At 47.2% G+C, this 19,532-nt stretch overlaps 1 protein-coding gene across 1 annotated transcript; it reads right to left on the minus strand.

The window, feature by feature from the left end:
* Positions 1-1,228: 1,228 nt before the first annotated feature.
* On the minus strand, positions 1,229-14,034 carry GABARAPL2 (GABA type A receptor associated protein like 2). Its single transcript, XM_073605898.1, has 4 exons — positions 13,875-14,034; positions 6,787-6,842; positions 4,382-4,554; positions 1,229-1,434 (listed from the first exon to the last, which is right to left on the minus strand). The coding sequence occupies exons 1-4, from the start codon at positions 13,906-13,908 to the stop codon at positions 1,344-1,346; spliced, it is 354 nt and encodes a 117-aa protein (XP_073461999.1). The 5' UTR covers positions 13,909-14,034; the 3' UTR covers positions 1,229-1,343.
* Positions 14,035-19,532: the final 5,498 nt, after the last annotated feature.

Genomic DNA, 19,532 nt, shown 5'->3' on the forward strand with positions numbered 1-19,532 from the left:
GGAAGGAAGATTATATTCACTTGTTTTATACTTTTTTTTTTTTAACATTTCTTCAGTTACTTCCTGGTTTCTTGCCCAGGCAAATGATGTCATACATCCCAGGAGTCTTCAGGGGGGACTTCTTCTGGGGCTGACAGCAGATTTTTTTTTTTTTTTTTATATTCCTTCATTTTGCCTACTGGTTTCTAGCTTAAGCCAAAATGATATCATACATCCCAGGAGTCTCCGGGAAAGGAGGAGGGGCTTTCTCATCTAAGCACACCCTCCTGCCTGTATGCCTGAGCTAAGGCCAGATGTCATAAAAAAATAAAACATCTGGCCTCAGCTCAGGCATACAGGCAGGAGGGTGTGCTTAGCTGAGAAAGCCCCTCCCCCTTTCCTGAAGACTCCTGGGATTTATGACATCATCTTGGCCTAGGCTAGAAACCAGTAGGCAAAATGAAGGAATATAAAAAAATATATACATTTCTTCATTTTGCCTACTGGTTTCTTGCCTAGGCCAAAATGATGTCATAAATCCCAGGAGTCTTCAGGAAAGGAGGAGGGGCTTTCTCAGCTAAGCACACCCTCCTTGCCTGTATGCCTGAGCTGAGGCCAGATGGATTCCAGGAAGTAAATGCTGCATGAATCAGCTGCCCTTACACAAGATGGCCGAAAACGCTAAGGGGGATGTTTTACAAAGTGATTTCTAAATAAAATAAAGCATGGAGACGTGGATGGATGGGAGGAGTTTGCTTTGAATATTAAAAATACATTTTTCGGTCTGGTTTTTTCGGTTTGTGGCGCTCAAATACAGATTAGTACCGCCTTTCTGGCAGGATCAACGGGTATTTTCTGTACTTGCTGAAAACATTCTTAGCCAGAAAACGAATGCAGGACATCGAAGGACTAGTAAGCTGCAATATATATATATAAAATACTTTAAGGTGGGGGGAGGGGAGGGGCTCCTTACAGGTAAGGAAAGACGATGGTCACATTTCTTCCCAGGTTTCCCTTCCTCCATAATCAATAAAATAAAGGTTTAGAGGACCTTCCACTTGTGCGCAGCGCATGCCGCCAGGTCCTCTTATACACACACTAGGACTAGAATGAACCTCTATTGCTGCCAAACAGTCCAGCGCCTTATTTTGTACATGGTGACTGCGGCTGTGACAGAAAAGAGGCTGCAAAATAATAAAATAAAGAAAAAGAAGAATAAATTAAAATGAAATATCTACAGACAGCGATAAACACGGAGAACAAGTTTATCAGAAACACATCCAGTTACCGAGCCGCTACGCTACAGGGCAGTGCGCTAAAACCACCGTCGTTATTTACAAGATTCACAAGCTGCCGCGGCGCGTTCAAAAGCCGAACGTGTTCTCGCCGCTGTACGCCACGTACAGGAAGCCGTCTTCGTCTTTTTCTTTCTCGTACAGCTGTCCCATGGTTAGGCTGGAAGAGAAGGAGGAGAGAAAAACAGTCCGTCATTCCAGTTATAGTGCGCCTTTCACTCCGCTTCACCCCTTTATATCCAGCCCCCCCCCCCCATCCCTATGCCCTGCCCCCCCCCCCCCAATCACATGACCAGCCAACTCCCAATCATTACTAGAGACCAGGATCTGCCCGTAGATGGACTGGAATTAGTCCGGTTTAGCAGAGGCCGGCTGGATTGTGATCCATCTGTGGATAGTCCCACTCAACAAAAAAATCGATCTAATGATTGACCAATGATGGGGCACTATTCCTCCAACTAATACCAATGATGGGGCCCTATTCCTCCCACTGACACCAATGATGGGGCACTATTCCTCCCTCTGATACCAATGATGGGGCACTATTCCTTCCACTGACGGGACACTATTCTTCCAACTAATACCAATGATGGGGCCTTATTCCTCCCACTGACACCAATGATGGGGCACGATTCCTCCCACTGACGGGATACTATTCCTCCAACTGACACCATTGATGGGACACTATTCCTCCTGACACCGATGATGGGGCACTATTACTCCCACTGACACCAATGATGAGACACTATTCCTCCCACTGACACCAATGATGGGGCACTATTCCTCCCACTGACAGCAATGATGGGGGACTATTCCTCCCACTGACACCAATGATGGGACACTATTCCTCCCACTGACACCAATGATGGGGCACTATTCCTCCCACTGACACCAATGATGGGGCACTATTCCTCCCACTGACACCAATGATGGGGCACTATTCCTCCCACTGACACCAATGATGGGGCACTATTCCTCCCACTGACACCAATGATGGGGCACTATTCCTCCCACTGACACCAATGATGGGGGACTATTCCTCCCACTGACACCAATGATGGGACACTATTCCTTCCACTGACACCAATGATGGGACACTATTCCTCCCACTGACACCAATGATGGGACACTATTCCTCCCACTGACACCAATGATGGGACACTATTCCTCCCACTGATACCAATGATGGGACACTATTCCTCCCACTGACACCAATGATGGGGGACTATTCCTCCCACTGACACCAATGATGGGACACTATTCCTTCCACTGACACCAATGATGGGACACTATTCCTCCCACTGACACCAATGATGGGACACTATTCCTCCCACTGACACCAATGATGGGACACTATTCCTCCCACTGACACCAATGATGGGACACTATTCCTCCCACTGATACCAATGATGGGACACTATTCCTCCCACTGACACCAATGATGGGACACTATTCCTCCCACTGACACCAATGATGGGACACTATTCCTTCCAATGATACCAATGATGGGACACTATTCCTCCCACTGACACCAATGATGGGACACTATTCCTCCCACTGACACCAATGATGGGACACTATTCCTCCCACTGACACCAATGATGGGACACTATTCCTCCCACTGACACCAATGATGGGACACTATTCCTCCCACTGACACCAATGATGGGACACTATTCCTCCCACTGACACCAATGATGGGGCACTATTCCTCCCACTGACACCAATGATGGGACACTATTCCTCCCACTGACACCAATGATGGGACACTATTCCTCCCACTGACACCAATGATGGGACACTATTCCTCCCACCGACACCAATGATGGGACACTATTCCTCCCACTGACACCAATGATGGGACACTATTCCTCCCACCGACACCAATGATGGGACACTATTCCTCCCACTGATACCAATGATGGGACACTATTCCTCCCACCGACACCAATGATGGGGCACTATTCCTCTTGCTGACCACCAACCCTTGAGGCAATGTTTATTCGCACAGATGGTGGGCCTGGGGGCATTTTGTACCCTCACTGGCCCCCTAAAGTCTGAAGTTCAGTAAATTGGCTCTCAGTCAGACATTTCGGGACCCCCTGTACTAACACAACACGCTCCTTGTGCTTCTAAAGAGACATATCTGGGCCTGCTGAAAGTTCCCAGCATTCACCACTGACTCATGATTGGCTTAGAAAGTTCACAAACAACTCCTGGCAGATATTTCCATATCCAGCTAAACAGGATAATTACACACAATGAGTTCTGATGACGGGACACAGAGAGAGCGGAGAGTAAATAATGACAAGTATTGTGGAGGTTCTTTGTAGAGCAATTTCAGGCCTTGTATCATTTCCCTTAATGTGATATTAAACCCAAAAAACCGTCATATATTCCCCCTTACCAATCATTAGATGTGGCGGCTGTATTCGTTTTCCGTTTTTAGGCTCCCCCTCCCCCTATGTTTTCACCTGGTGATCTGGCCAGCAACTCACTTCCTGTATTAGAGCGCCCCCCCCCCCCCCCACTCTGGAGGAAGGAGCACAGCAGACAGCAGCATGGGGGGGGGGGGGGGGGATTCTTAGCCTATCAGATGTAACCCCTTCCCACCCTCCCTGGTGTCCCCTTTAAAAGTAATTAACATTTGGGGGGTGTGTCCAGTGATCATATGATGGCCGGTCACATGATTGGAGGTTCGCCATATGTGCAGCATGTGAATGTTAAAGCCCAGCGTTTTGCCACCACATGGGGGGGTTAAATACACTAAAACTGAAGCCAGACTCCAGCTCACACCTACAGCAAACTGTTTTTTTTGGGGGGGGATAAAGGTTTTACATAAATAAAAGCTGATCATTGTAAGCACCCCTGTCAGTGCTAAATGGTTTGTCTCATCTCTGTAACGGATACATCTACAGGACAGCTTGTTCTGTTGAAAAACAACAGACTTACTGGCTGGATCATCAGGTGAAAAGGACAGAAAGTCTAAAAAGAAACAAAAAACAAATGCAGCCATCACATCTCAGAATTGATAATCTGTATATGTTTTTGGGTTTCATACGTCTTATAAAGCTGTGATGGAGATTCTGCACGCCGGTGAGGCTCACCTAGACTGTGGCACAGTCTTATCTACAAACAGGAAGATGGCTTTTTCTGAAGGCAGCTGAATGCGTTTTCTGATGATCCACATGAACTGGGCGACGGTGATGTCAGAAGGAACCAAGTATTTCCTCTTGTCGATGTCCACGATCTGCGAGCCGGACACCTTCTCCACGATCACCTGAGAAGAGGAAAACCGATCGTTAGAACAGAGAATACCGCCAGAGTCTCGTCCGCAGTGAAGGGTGTCAGATTTTTCCCATTTTGGTTAGAATATCATTTCTCAAGATCTCTGCAACCAATCGATCGTTCTACTTGAAGAGGAGGAGGAGGGAGGAAAAGGAAGGAAGGAAGGAAGGAAGGAAGGAAGGAAGGAAGGAAGGAAGGAAGGAAGGAAGGAAGGAAGGAAGGAGGGCTCACTCAGCCAAAGCATGCAGGAGACGACCGAGTACACCTCCATCCAGACCCCATCCGCCCTCCGTTATACTACAGGAGTAAAAGTAGGGATCTGATGGAGGAGGGGACACTGATGGGGAAACCCTGATGTAGAGGGGGGGGGGGGCACACTGATGGGGAGGACCCTGATGTAGAGGGTGGGGGGGGACGACACTGATGTGGAGACCCTGCTGTATAGGGGGGACACTGATGTATGGAGGGGAGGACACTGATGGGAAAACCCTGATGTAGAGGGGGGGGGGGACACTGATGGGGAGGACCCTGATGTAGGGGGGGGGGGGACACTGATGGGGAGGACCCTGATGTAGGGGGGGGGGGGGGACACTGATGGGGAGGACCCTGATGTAGAGGGGGGGGGGGCACACTGATGGGGAGGACCCTGATGTAGAGGGGGGGACAACACTGATGGGGAGACCCTGCTGTATAGTTTTTGCAGTATTGTTGCATGAAATAATAAAAAAAGATAAATCTTCAGTTGGTCTTCACTTCTGAGCCCTCGGCTTCTGGTTTGCATTGCGGCCTAAAGAAAACAAATGGTGCCGATCTTTATAGCGTCTCGGAGTCACCGAAGGACGACCGGGGAGGACAGATTTGTAGAACAACAAGGACATTGTGCCATACAGAGAACAAAGCACTGCTGGGGATTCTCCCACTGGGACATCAGCAATAAATCAAACAGGATTAATTATTTACATGTCCAAGAAAATCTACACACCGTGCCGACTGTCATTATCTGGGGGGAGTTCAGAAGAACTCAGCTTGTCAGTTCACAAGCAACTTCTCTACCAGACATCTTCTCCTGGTATAAAGCAGCCGTGGTACATTTCCTGTAGAACAGCTGAGTGTGGCCCTTTGCTTGCCTTTATCCGGCCTTGGGGGAACCATTTCTACCACTTACGACAGGGAGACCGGCGGCCCTTCCCTCCCGCCGACGACAGGGAGACCGGCGGCCCTTCCCTCCCGCCGACGACAGGGAGACCGGCGGCCCTTCCCTCCCGCCGACGCCAAAGATGGGGTGCTATTCCTCTCACTGACACCAATGATTAGGGGTGCAACGAATCAAAAAACTCACGGTTCGGATCGTTCCTCAGATCAGGAGTCACGGTTCAGATCATTTTCGGGATCAAAAAAAAAAAAAAAAAAAACTCCCCCACTGTAATATCCACAATCTCCCCCACTGTAATAATATATTAGCAGAGTATTGGCAGAGTATTGGCAGAGTATTGGCAGAGTATTGCAGGGTATGGCATTGCAGAGTATTGGCACTGCTGCCATCTGATCTCTCCCCTCCACTGTACAGATTAGTACACAGAGGGGAGAGAGGAACCGTCATTTGACGGAGCGATCATGTGGTAAACGGCCGCCGGGTGTACCAAGATGGCCGCCACGCCGGCTGTATTCTCAGTGATGTCACTGGTTTCTAGTGATTGATAGGCTGCATTCTCAGTGATGTCACTGGTCTCTAGTGATTGGATAGGCTGCATTTTCAGTGATGTCACTGGTTTCTAGTGATTGGATAGGCTGCATTCTCAGTGATGTCACTGGTTTCTAGTGATTGATAGGCTGCATTCTCAGTGATGTCACTGGTCTCTAGTGATTGATAGGCTGTATTCTCAGTGATGTCACCGGTCTCTAGTGATTGGATAGACTGCATTCTCAGTGATGTCACTGGTTTCTAGTGATTGATAGGCTGCATTCTCAGTGATGTCACTGGTCTCTAGTGATTGATAGGCTGTATTCTCAGTGATGTCACCGGTCTCTAGTGATTAATAGGGAGCTCTCCCAGGGATGTCACTGGTTCTGTCTCCGCAGTATAAATAGAAGAACGGTTTTGTTACTACAAATGATATAAACAGTTGATCACACAATATTGGTTCTGATAAAAAGCAATGCAAACAAACAGTCTGAATAATTCATCAGCACTTAGATGGAGAAGCACAGAAAGAAGATCACTTACCGGAACCCGGTCTGGATATTTGGCTCGGATCTTCGCAGACTCCACACACCGGTGTTCTAAAATAAAAATAAAAACTGAAGTTGATGAAAACCATTCAAAGATCTGTATGCCGTGTGGAAATGTCTAAAGCCAATCCAAAGAGACGTGGCCGGGGGGGGGGGGTGTAACGGCCGTCTAATGTATATTACCGACTGACCTTAATAGGCAACCCCCTTTATATCTATTGTAAAGGACACCGGGGGGGGGGGGGGGGGGAGGCGCCGGGTCCCAAAGACCGGTGAAGAACCAGCCCAGGTGAGGTGCAGTGCTGGATCCCTGGACAGGTAAATGTCCTTTTATTAAAAAATCAGCAGCTACAGTATTTGTGACTGAAGATCCTCTTTGAGGTCTCCTATGGGGCCCGGAATTCAGAGCCTTAGAGCTTTTGGGTGGGAAAGAGCCTCCAAACCCCCAAATACAGAGACTTTGGTCCTGAAAGGGGTAAATCCACCTATGGAAGGGGGCAGAAAAGGCCCGGAAGCAGTCAGCGGGGGTCTGTGAGGTGTTGAGTGGAGGAGGACACCATTGTGTGAGGATGATGGACTTGTTACTGAGACGTGGCTGAGCTCCGGTGACCTTTTCCATGGACCCTGAAGCAGGTGGGGACTTTGAAATCCTGTGAAAGGACAATATCCACAGGCGGTGAGCCTTTATTTTTGTGTACCAGCAGTATGGGCCGTTTTATCGCTTTACACTGAAATAAGCGCTTTTTGTTTATCCTTTTAGAAGATAAAAACTGCTGGTTTTACCAACACGGCTGGCGATCAGCCCCCCTCACCATAATCCTATGATTTTGCATGTTTTTACCGCCCAACACATCGCGAGAAAATTGCGCCACGTTCAGGGGGGGGGGGGGGATGCCATTGAAAAACGGCAGGCAACGCACCGGGAATAGAAGGGCGCCCCGCGATTTGCCGCCATTGCGAATCGCGGGCAGAATCATGGAAATTCCACCTGCGATTTGGAACGTGGAGATGTGAACAGAGCCTAAAGGAAAATTATACAAGAAAATTGTATAATGTATGGCCAAGCCTTAGTGTCCCCGGCTCCCGCAGAGTGTCACATTGTCTGTCATACTATCACAGTCCCGCTATAAGTCGCTGAGTGCCGCCATTACTAGATGCTACAACTTGCGTCCAAACCCATAAATATACATTTAGACCCCTTTCACACTGAGGCGTTGAATAACACCTCCCCCCGCAGTCCCAGCGTGAGAGCCCCGAGTGCGTTCACATTTGGGGCGGTGCGCTTGCAGGAGGTTGGAAAAAGTCCTGCAAGCCGCATCTTTGCGGCGGTGTGTACACCGCACCCTCCACCGCCCCTGCCCATTGAAATGAAAGGCAGCGGCGCTTTTTCGGGCGCTATGAACCCCTTTCTTCGGCAGCTAGTTGGAGTTAAAAGCGCCCTGCTAGCGGTCAAAAAGTGCCACTAAAACTACAGTAAATCGCCACTAATACTAGCAGCACTTTACCACTAACACCCTCCGACGCGGCTCGGTGTGATAAGGGCTCTTATTGGGATTTTTTTTTAACCAAAAATATGTAGCAGAATACTGATTGGCTTAAATTTATGAAAAAATTAGATTTTTGTACTGGATATGTTTTAAACCAGAAGGAAAAAATATATTTGTTTTTTTCAAAATTGTCGCTTTTTTTGTTTATTAAAAAATAAAAAAAAAAACGCAGGAGGTGATCAAATACTACCAAAAGAAAGCTCTATTTGTGGGGAAAAAAAAAAAAGGACATAAACTGTATTTGGGTACAGCGTCGCACGACCGCGCAATTGTCAGTTAAATTAATGCAGTGCCAAATCGCAAAAAAATGGCCTGGTTATTAAAGCGGGCGGGGGAGCACACACCCGGCCAGGACTTGTAGCACAGATATTGACGTGACGCATTGTTTACATACATAATTCACAGAACAGAGGAGTGAGGAGTCAGGAATGAAGATGAGCTGCATAGCTGACACAGGACCGACCTCACACATCATCATTCCAGTGATCTGTATATCCACTTCAGCTCCACCCCTTTTCTGCCACCTTTCGTTTACATGGAACAATCAGGAATTTTTTTTGCTAGAAAATTTATTTTAAAATTACCGTATATACTCGAGTATAAGTCGAGGCCCTAATTTACCACAAAAAAAAAAATGGGAAAAACTTATTGACCCGAGTATAAGACGAGGGTGAGAAATGCACAGCTACTGTAAGTGGAAAAGAGGGTCAACAATGCCCATTTGCAGCCTCACTGTGCCCATTTGCAGCATCACTGTGCCCATTTGCAGCCATAGGTCCTCCGAACTTCAAACTCGGCAGTTAAGGGTTCCTAGATGCCCCCCTAGCTGCAGCCAAAATTTGGGGTCTCTGAACCCAAAGTGTCCCGAAATGACATTGCTGCAGATGGACACAGTTGACCGAATTTGGGGCCCTGTATCTTGGGGCCACTTAGTGCTAAGAACCCCAAATTTGGTGTGCAAACCTAGTGGAACTAGCACCATAACATTTCCAAAGCTGGGGTTTCTAGCACCAAGTGGCCCCGAGATACAGGGCCCCAAAAATCAGTTCAGAAAATGTCAAGCACTAATCTGCAGCAGAGAATGACATTTTCCAAACTGGATTTGGGGCCCTGTATCTCAGGGCCACTTGGTGCTAGGAACTTCAGCTTTGGATATGTTATGGTACCAGTTCCACTGGGTTTGCACACCAAATTTGGGGTTCTTAGCACCAAGTGGCCCTGAGATACGGGGCCCCAAAATAGGTTTGGAAAATGATTTTTTTTTGCTGCAGAAAAGTGCTTGACTCGAGTATAAGGGGGGCACTTTCAGCACAAAAAAAATGTGCTGAAAAATTCGACTTATACTCGAGTATATACGGTACACACACTAGAGAATAAATTGGTGGGTTTCGCAACTCTTTATGTTACAGTTTTTTTTTTTGCGCAGTGGTTTTCAAAACGCGATTTTTGGAGATAAATTTTTTTTTGCATTTTAAAGCAAAGAAAAAAAAAATTTAAAAAAAATAAAAAACACACACTATATAACCCAGTTCTTTTGTAAAGCATAAAAGGATGATTTTACGCAAAGTAAATAGATACCGTAAAACGTCAGGCTTTAAAATTGCGCAGACCCGTGCAATGGCGACAAAAGATGTAAAATTCTACTATCCATAGGCGACACTTTGAAAGCCTTTACAGGTCACCACTTTACATATACAGAGGAGGTCCAGTGATAGAATTACTGCCCGTGGTCTGATGTTCGTGGTGCGTTCACCTTTGCACGCTAGCACATGAGGGGGAGGGGGGATGGGGGCACTTTAATTTTTTTTTTAATATTAAAAAAAAAAGAAAAGAAATGAACTGTTGCTTTCATTCTTTTTAATATAAAAAAATAAAAATAAATAAAAAGAAATTAACTGTTGCTTTATTTTTTTAATATATAAAAAAATAAAATAAAGAAATGAACTGTTGCTTTAATTTTTTTTTCTTTTTTTATATATATAATTTTTTTGGCTGTCACAAGGAATGTAAACATCCTCTGTGACAGTAACAGGCGGTGACGGGTCCTCTTTATAGAGAGATCGGGGGGTCAAAAAGACCCCCAATCTCTCCTCTGCACTTAAAAGCATTAAAAAAACACCAAGATAGGCGTTTTTAAATACTTTTATTTTTTTTTGAAAATGTGGCCGATGACATCCGGGTAAACTGGAAGTGATGTCAGGTCACTGGTTCCGGGTTCCCGCAATGGAGACCCAATCAAAGCTGATCCCGGCTGTGTTCAGGTGTCTGGTTGGACGTGCCGGCTGGTTGCTTGGGTCACCCGGTGGGACGGGAGAGTCCGGGCGAGCCACGGAAGGTGGAGGGGGGGGGGGATGCTTGTGACAGCAATTAAGCGCCTAGCTAGCCCCTCGGATTGCTCTTACAAGTGAGCTGACTTTTGTGGTACCAGGGCGATTCCTGCAGCTTGAAGTCACATGACGTGCCGCTACGTGGATTGGTGGCAGGTGGATATCCAATGGCTTTGGTACTAAAGGTTCATTTTCCACATTTGTGGCTTTTTAAATCACAAATTAGTGTCTGTGTATAAATAGTCTATGAGTTTATTCGCTCTCACACAGATGAGCTAAGCAGGCTAGTCACTGAGCCACAAGGAGGTAGAAAAGAACAGACAAAAGACCTGCGTAACAAGGTAATGAAACTTTACAAAGATGGAAAAGGATATAAAAAGATACCCAAAGTCTTGAATATACCATCAGTACTGTTCAATCACTTATTAAGAAAGTGGAAGATTCGGGTCTTTTAATACCAAGCCAAGGTCAAGTAGACCAAGAAAGATTTCAGCCACAACTGGAGGAAGAATTGTTCGGGATACAAAGAAACCCCCCCCCAGGTGACCTCAGTACAGCGATACTCAGAGGAGGAAAAATCATCTGCATGGTGGAGTCGCCACAAAGAAGCGTTTACTACGCCAATGCCACAAAATATCCGGGATACAATATGGCCGACACCCTGACACGACCCCCACCTTCTGTACCAACATACAGCTCTATGGTCACAACCAGAGAGGAAGAATACCATCCCCCACTGCGAAGGCCCAATATAGAATGAGGAGTATATTGGGGGCAGTGTACAGTATATAATGGAGTATACAGGGGGGGGGGGCAGTGTACAGTATATATTAGAGTATACAGGGGCAGTGTACAGTATATAATGGCATAATAGGGGGGGCAACGTACGGTATATAATGGAGTATACGGGGGCAGTGTACAGTATATAATGGCATAATAGGGGGGGCAACGTACGGTATATAATGGAGTATACGGGGGGCAGTGTACAGTATATAATGGCGTAATAGGGGGGGCAACGTACGGTATATAATGGAGTATACGGGGGGCAGTGTACAGTATATAATAGCGTAATAGGGGGGCAGTGTACGGTATATAATGGAGTATACGGGGGCAGTGTACAGTGTATAATGGAGTATACGGGGGCAGTGTACGGTATATAATGGAGCATACGGGGGGCAGTGTACGGTATATAATGGAGCATACGGGGGGCAGTGTACGGTATATAATGGAGCATACGGGGGGCAGTGTACGGTATATAATGGAGTATACGGGGGGCAGTGTACGGTATATAATGGAGTATACGGGGGGCAGTGTACGGTATATAATGGAGTATACGGGGGGCAGTGTACGGTATATAATGGAGTATACGGGGGGCAGTGTACGGTATATAATGGAGTATACGGGGGGCAGTGTACAGTATATAATGGAGTATACGGGGGGCAGTGTACAGTATATAATGGAGTATACGGGGGGCAGTGTACAGTATATAATGGAGTATACGGGGGGCAGTGTACAGTATATAATGGAGTATACGGGGGGCAGTGTACAGTATATAATGGAGTATACGGGGGGCAGTGTACGGTATATAATGGAGTATACGGGGGGCAGTGTACGGTATATAATGGAGTATACGGGGGGCAGTGTACGGTATATAATGGAGTATATGGGGGGCAGTGTACGGTATATAATGGAGTATAGGGGGGCAGTGTACGGTATATAATGGAGTATACGGGGGCAGTGTACGGTATATAATGGAGTATACGGGGGCAGTGTACGGTATATAATGGAGTATACGGGGGGCAGTGTACGGTATATAATGGAGTATACGGGGGGCAGTGTACGGTATATAATGGAGTATACGGGGGGCAGTGTACGGTATATAATGGAGTATACGGGGGGCAGTGTACAGTATATAATGGAGTATACGGGGGGCAGTGTACGGTATATAATGGAGTATACGGGGGGCAGTGTACGGTATATAATGGAGTATACGGGGGGCAGTGTACGGTATATAATGGAGTATACGGGGGGCAGTGTACAGTATATAATGGAGTATACGGGAGGCAGTGTACAGTATATAATGGAGTATACGGGGGGCAGTGTACAGTATATAATGGAGTATACGGGGGCAGTGTACGGTATATAATGGAGTATACGGGAGGCAGTGTACGGTATATAATGGAGTATACGGGGGGCAGTGTACAGTATATAATGGAGTATACGGGGGGCAGTGTACGGTATATAATGGAGTATACGGGGGGCAGTGTACGGTATATAATGGAGTATACGGGGGCAGTGTACGGTATATAATGGAGTATACGGGGGCAGTGTACGGTATATAATGGAGTATACGGGAGGCAGTGTACAGTATATAATGGAGTATACGGGGGCAGTGTACGGTATATAATGGAGTATACGGGGGCAGTGTACGGTATATAATGGAGTATACGGAGGCAGTGTACGGTATATAATGGAGTATACGGGAGGCAGTGTACGGTATATAATGGAGTATACGGGAGGCAGTGTACGGTATATAATGGAGTATACGGGGGCAGTGTACGGTATATAATGGAGTATACGGGAGGCAGTGTACGGTATATAATGGAGTATACGGGGGGCAGTGTACAGTATATAATGGAGTATACGGGGGGCAGTGTACGGTATATAATGGAGTATACGGGGGGCAGTGTACGGTATATAATGGAGTATACGGGGGCAGTGTACGGTATATAATGGAGTATACGGGGGGCAGTGTACGGTATATAATGGAGTATACGGGGGGCAGTGTACGGTATATAATGGAGAATACGGGGGCAGTGTACGGTATATAATGGAGTATACGGGGGGCAGTGTACGGTATATAATGGAGAATACGGGGGCAGTGTACGGTATATAATGGAGTATACGGGGGGCAGTGTACGGTATATAATGGAGTATACGGGGGCAGTGTACGGTATATAATGGAGTATACGGGGGGCAGTGTACAGTATATAATGGAGTATACGGGGGGCAGTGTACAGTATATAATGGAGTATACGGGGGGCAGTGTACGGTATATAATGGAGTATACGGGAGGGGACAGTGCAGAGTATATGGGGGGGGTCAGACTCAGGATAAGCTGTATAAACATTGGAATGATTCAGCAGCCGTACAGTGAGCCCCCCCCCTCCCCCTCTCCTCCCGGTACAGCCCGCCCCTCCCCCTCTCACCCAGCGCGTGGTCCTCTTTGAACATCCACTTCATGGTACCGGAGAGATGACAGCGGCGGCGACAACAACAACACAGCGGAACCTCCCTCTGACGTCACTTCCGTGAAATATCTCCGCTGTCCCCTCCACAGCCACGCCCTCCGCGCGGTGCTAAACAAACGCTGGTGGGCGGGGCGTCAGGAGGTCAGTCAGCTGGCCCGTGACGTCACCTCTCGCAGTCAGGAGGGTGTTGTTGTACCCCGGAGTGACCCGGGAGGGGGAGGGGGTGACAAAATAAAGATCTAATTCCCCCCCTCACCCACAAACACCGATCACTTCTCTGATATATAAAGGAAGCCTCTCCTCAGAGGAGCCGCTGCTGACTACTCAGACCGGAAATGTCGGTTGCCATGGTGATAACCTTGTCTTCCTACTTCCTGTATTAGGGTGACAACTGTTCCCCTTTACTGGGAAATCACACAGCAGCGTTGTCACCCACTTCCTGTAATGAGAGGACAACTATTCCTTCCGGGGGGGATCACATATACATCGTCCAATCCAAAGATATTTGTTGGATTTTTCAGATATTTGACAAAAATAATACAATTTTGGTCGATAATCTCACCATAAAACAGAGAAAAATACTGAAGCTGAGCTGTTCATCGTTATGGCTTTATGTCAGGTTTCCCATTAGAAAGATTGAGAAAGATCGTTCTCCCGTTTAATCGTTTATTAGACGTTTTGTTCTTTTTTTTGGGGGGGGGAGGGGAGATGAGTTTATAAAACAGCGATGTGCCTCTTTTATTATTGACTTTCCCAGAGGTGAAGAAATCGCAGATCACTCCAGGAATCTCCATATTCATTGTGGGATTCCAATTCATTGAGGTTCGGAATGAAGCTTATTGGAGATTCGGGTCTTCTGAGCATCTGACAGGTGAAGAAAACAAAAGTGATGCCGTGCTTAGTCCAGGGCGTTACATTAACCCCCTCAATACCGGGTACTTACATCCCCCCTTCCTGCCCCAGGCCAATGTTCAGCGCCGTCACACTTTGAATGACAATTACACGGTCATACAACACTGTAACCGTGTGAAGTTGTTATCATTTTCTTCACACACATAGAGCTTTCTTTTGGTGGTATCCAATCACCAAATATTAATAGAGACACATGCACATGGGCATTGAGTAACACGGGCATGTGTCTATATAAGAGGCCTGACATCACCAGTATCCAACCTCCTTTGTTTATGAGAATGATCAGGGCTCACAGCACATGTAAACAAAGGGGGGAGGGGGGGTATTGGTGACATCGATATCCTTATATGGACATATATCCATGTTAAAGCGGAGTTCCGCACAAAAATGGATCTTCCGCTTTTCGGGACCCCCCCACTCCGGTGTCACATTTTTCACCTCTCAGGGGGGGAGGGGGGTGCAGATACCTGTGTAATACAGGTATTTGCACCCACTTCCGGGCATAGATACCCGCGAGAGCTACGCCACTCCCCCCCCCCCCACGCTGTCTGCTGGGAGACACACGGGTCCCAGAGACAGCAGGGACCGTTCGGATTGCGCAGCGCACCTCGAGCATGTGCTGTAGGGAACCAGGAAGTGAAGCCGCAAAGCTTCCCTTACTGAGGATGGCCGCAGCAGTATACGAGGAACCGAGGGACAGATCGGCTTCGGGTGCCGACATCGCGGGCGCCCTGGACAGGTGAGTGTCCTTATTTTAAAAGTCAGCAGCTGCAGTATTTGTAGCTGCTGACTTTTAAAAAATAAAATTAAAAATTTGGCGGACCTCCGCTTTAAAGTTTGGGTAAATAGTGGCATAGAAGGGCCCTGATGTCACCAGTATCCCGCCTCTTTGTTTTTAGGAATGACCCAACCTGCAGCACATGTAAACAAAGGGGCGGGATACATGTGACAAATTGGAAAAATTCTGTGAGCCACAATGATCTTATGCCTTACTTGTGCTACCTCCAGCTGCATGCGCTAATCACGCTTCATATAACGTGCATAGGATAAATTTACAAGTTATGCGCTGCGCTTGGGTGACCCCAAAAACAAAATTAATAATAACCAACTCTGTGCTTACTAGTGCGATAATATTAAATACAAATAATATGAATGTTGAATAAATAAGGTGTGAAAAAAACAAGTGCTTGTTACACCATAAATTAGTGCTTATTAGTGCTTGTTACACCATACATAGTGTCTTAATCAACATAAAAAGTGCTTAGTGCTCAATATAAAGTATCCTGCTTTTTTAAATGAAAAAAATAATAAATAAAAAAATAATGAAAAAAAGTCCTCTTTGGCACTCTAAATAGTGCGTGCAAATAATGTCCAGCAGTGATAGTAAAACAATGCGTGCAGGTGGTGTTCAGCTGTGACAACAATCCAACATCATGCTGAAGATATCCTTAGTGCAGCAAAACATGCTCCTGTGCTCCTTCGTGACCCCCTTAAGCTAATGTGCTCACCTCAGAGCGTGTGACTCAGCTGCTACCCTGAGTCAATATACGCTTTGGAGCCACCCCTGGGCCTCAGTCTCAGTGTCTGCTGCACTCCTCCAGCTGGAAACAATGTGGCTCCATACATATAAATGAAAAGGAAACTATATAGTGTAATATAGTCAAAATAATTTTATTAAAAGAAAACGCTCCCCACACCAGGGTACTCACATCGCACTGGTGCGTCAGTGCACCATACTATAACGGCTTTCTATGCAAAAATCACTGGATGTTTGGTGCGGTATGCTGTGCTGGGACAGCGCTGGTGTAAAGTCCGTGTCAGTCTCTCCGTCCTGGCCCCTCCCCTAGGCGTCTTCGACACAGGGATCACGTGTCATCATCAGGGGGATATCCCCCTGATGATGACAACACAGACAGAGGGCAACACAGACTTTCCACTCCCTCCAAAGGTTTTCTATGGGGTTGAGATCTGGAGACTGGCTAGGCCACTGCAGAACCTTGAAATGCTTCTTATGAAGCCACTCCTTCATTGCCCGGGCGGTGTGTTTGGGATCATTGTCATGCTGAAAGACCCAGCCACGTTTCATCTTCAATGCCTTTGCTGATGGGAGGAGGTTTGCACTCAAAATCTCACGATGCATGGCCCCATTCATTCTTTCATGTACATGGATCAGTCGTCCTGTTCCCTTTGCGGACAAACAGCCCCAAAGCATAATGTTGCCACCCCCATGCTTCACAGTAGGTATGGTGTTCTTTGGTTGCAACTCAGCATTCTCTCTCCTCCAAACATGATGAGTTGTGTTTCTACCAAACAGTTCTACTTTGGTTTCATCTGACCATATGACATTCTTCCAATCCTCTTCTGGATCATCCAAATGCTCTCTAGCAAACTTTAGACAGGCCTGGACATGTACTGGCTTAAGCAGGGGGACACGTCTGGCACTGCAGGATCTGAGTCCCTGGTGGCGTAGTGTGTTACTGATGGTAGCCTTTGTTACGTTGGTCCCAGCTCTCTGCAGGTCATTCACTAGGTCCCCACATGTGGTTCTGGGATTTTTGCTCACCGTTCTTGTGATCATTTTGACCCCACGGGGTGAGATCTTGCGTGGAGCCCCAGATCGAGGGAGATTATCAGTGGTCTTGTATGTCTTCCATTTTCTAATTATTGCTCCCACAGTTGATTTCTTCACACCAAGCTGCTTGCCTATTGCAGATTCAGTCTTCCCAGCCTGGTGCAGGTCTACAGTTTTGTTTCTGGTGTCCTTCGACAGCTCTTTGGTCTTCACCATAGTGGAGTTTGGAGTGTGACTGTTTGAGGTTGTGGACAGGTGTCTTTTATACTGATAACAAGTTCAAACAAGTGCCATTAATACAGGTAATGAGTGGAGGACAGAGGAGCCTCTTAAAGAAGAAGATACAGGTCTGTGAGAGACAGAAATCTTGCTTGTTTGTAGGAGACCAAATACTTATTTTCCACCATAATTTACAAATAAATTATTTCAAAAAACAGACGATGTGATTTGTCTGGATTTGTTTCCACATTTTGTCTCTCATAGTTGAGGTATACCTATGATGACAATTACAGACCTCTCTCATCTTTTTAAGTGGGAGAACTTGCACAATTGGTGGCTAACTAAATACTTTTTTGCTCCACTGTATGTCCATATAAGGGCCCTGATGTCACCAGTATCCCCCCCCCCTTTTACAGGAATTGGCTGGGCCGTACCACATGTAAACAAAGGGGGCGGATACTGGTGACTTCAGGACCTATATAAACACATATGGGCATATGTTCATAGATGAGCCCTGATGTCACCATTATCCCCCATTTGTTTACAGGAATGACCCGACCTGCGGCACATGTAAACAAAGAGGAGATACAGGTGACATCAGTACCCTTATATGGACACACACCCATGTTAAAGAGCGACTAAATATGTCCATATAAGAGCCCTGACATCGCCAGTCCCCCCCCCCCACACACACACTTTTTTTTTCTTTACAGGAATGACCCAGGTCACAGCACATGTAAACAAAGTTGCGGGTACTTAGGGTGACCACGTGTTCCGAATACAGTGTCCCAGAATTAAACTGACACAGCCACCCCCCACCCAGGCCGATCTGATGCCCCCAAAAAAGACCTCCACATCGCTGCTTTACTCACTGACAGTACTTGTCCTGGCTGGGAATGTCTGTAGAGGCCCCGCCCCCTGCTTGTGATTGGAGAAATCATAAATCCCGCTTCCTGTGTCCAATCACTGCAGGGCAGTGTAGAGCCAAGCGTTGGAACAAGGTACAAACGGGTCTCGGCCAGCCAGGACTAGTGCTGTCAGTGAGTGAAGTGGTGATGCGGCGGCCTTTTTTGGGGGGGGGCGTGATCAGTGCTTCTGGGTAGAGCGCACACCCGCCGCCCCGGCTGTGTTGTGATTTGTTACAGCACAAACTGATTTTTGGGAAGGGGGTCCCTGAATATCAGTTTGGAAATGTGGTCACCCTACGGGTACAGGTGGCATCGGGGTCCCCATAGGGACACGTCTCCACGCTAAAGATTGACTAAATATGTCCATATAAGGGCAATGATGTCACCAGGGACCGCCCCTTTGTTTACATGTGCTGGGGGGGCCCCTGTCATTCCTGTAAACAAAGGGGGGATCCTGGTGATGTCAGTACCCCTATATGGACACATCCATGTTAAAGATCAGGATCCCCCCTTTGTTTACAGGAATGAGGGGCCCCCAGCACATGTAAACAAAGGGGGCGGTCACTGGTGACATCATTGCCCATATATGGACATATTTAGTCAATCTTTAGACTGGACACGTGTCCATATGGGGGTAATGATGTCACCTGTCCCCTCCCCCCTTTGTTTACATGTGCGGGGGGGGGGGATTATCCAGGCCACAGCAGATTAGACAAGGTAATGGTATAAAAGTCTGGATAGAGAGGAGCCCTGAGAACTCCTGAGCTCTGCTCTGAAGGGGTGAAGGGGGTCTTCTTATAAATCAGAGGGGGGTCCAGACTGGAGGCATGAAGGGAAGGGGGGGCACAGAGCATGCTGGGACTTGTAGTTCTCCTGGGGAGTGTGACTGTATATACTTCCCATCCCCCCCCCCCAGGATGAGAAATCCCAGCACGACCTTCTGTCCGCACTACACACAAAGCCTCAGCCAGGGGGCGCCGTGCGGGACGTCACTTCCGGGTCACC

Source organism: Aquarana catesbeiana, linkage group LG11, assembly GCF_042186555.1.
Source record: "Aquarana catesbeiana isolate 2022-GZ linkage group LG11, ASM4218655v1, whole genome shotgun sequence".
Lineage (NCBI taxonomy): Eukaryota > Metazoa > Chordata > Amphibia > Anura > Ranidae > Aquarana > Aquarana catesbeiana.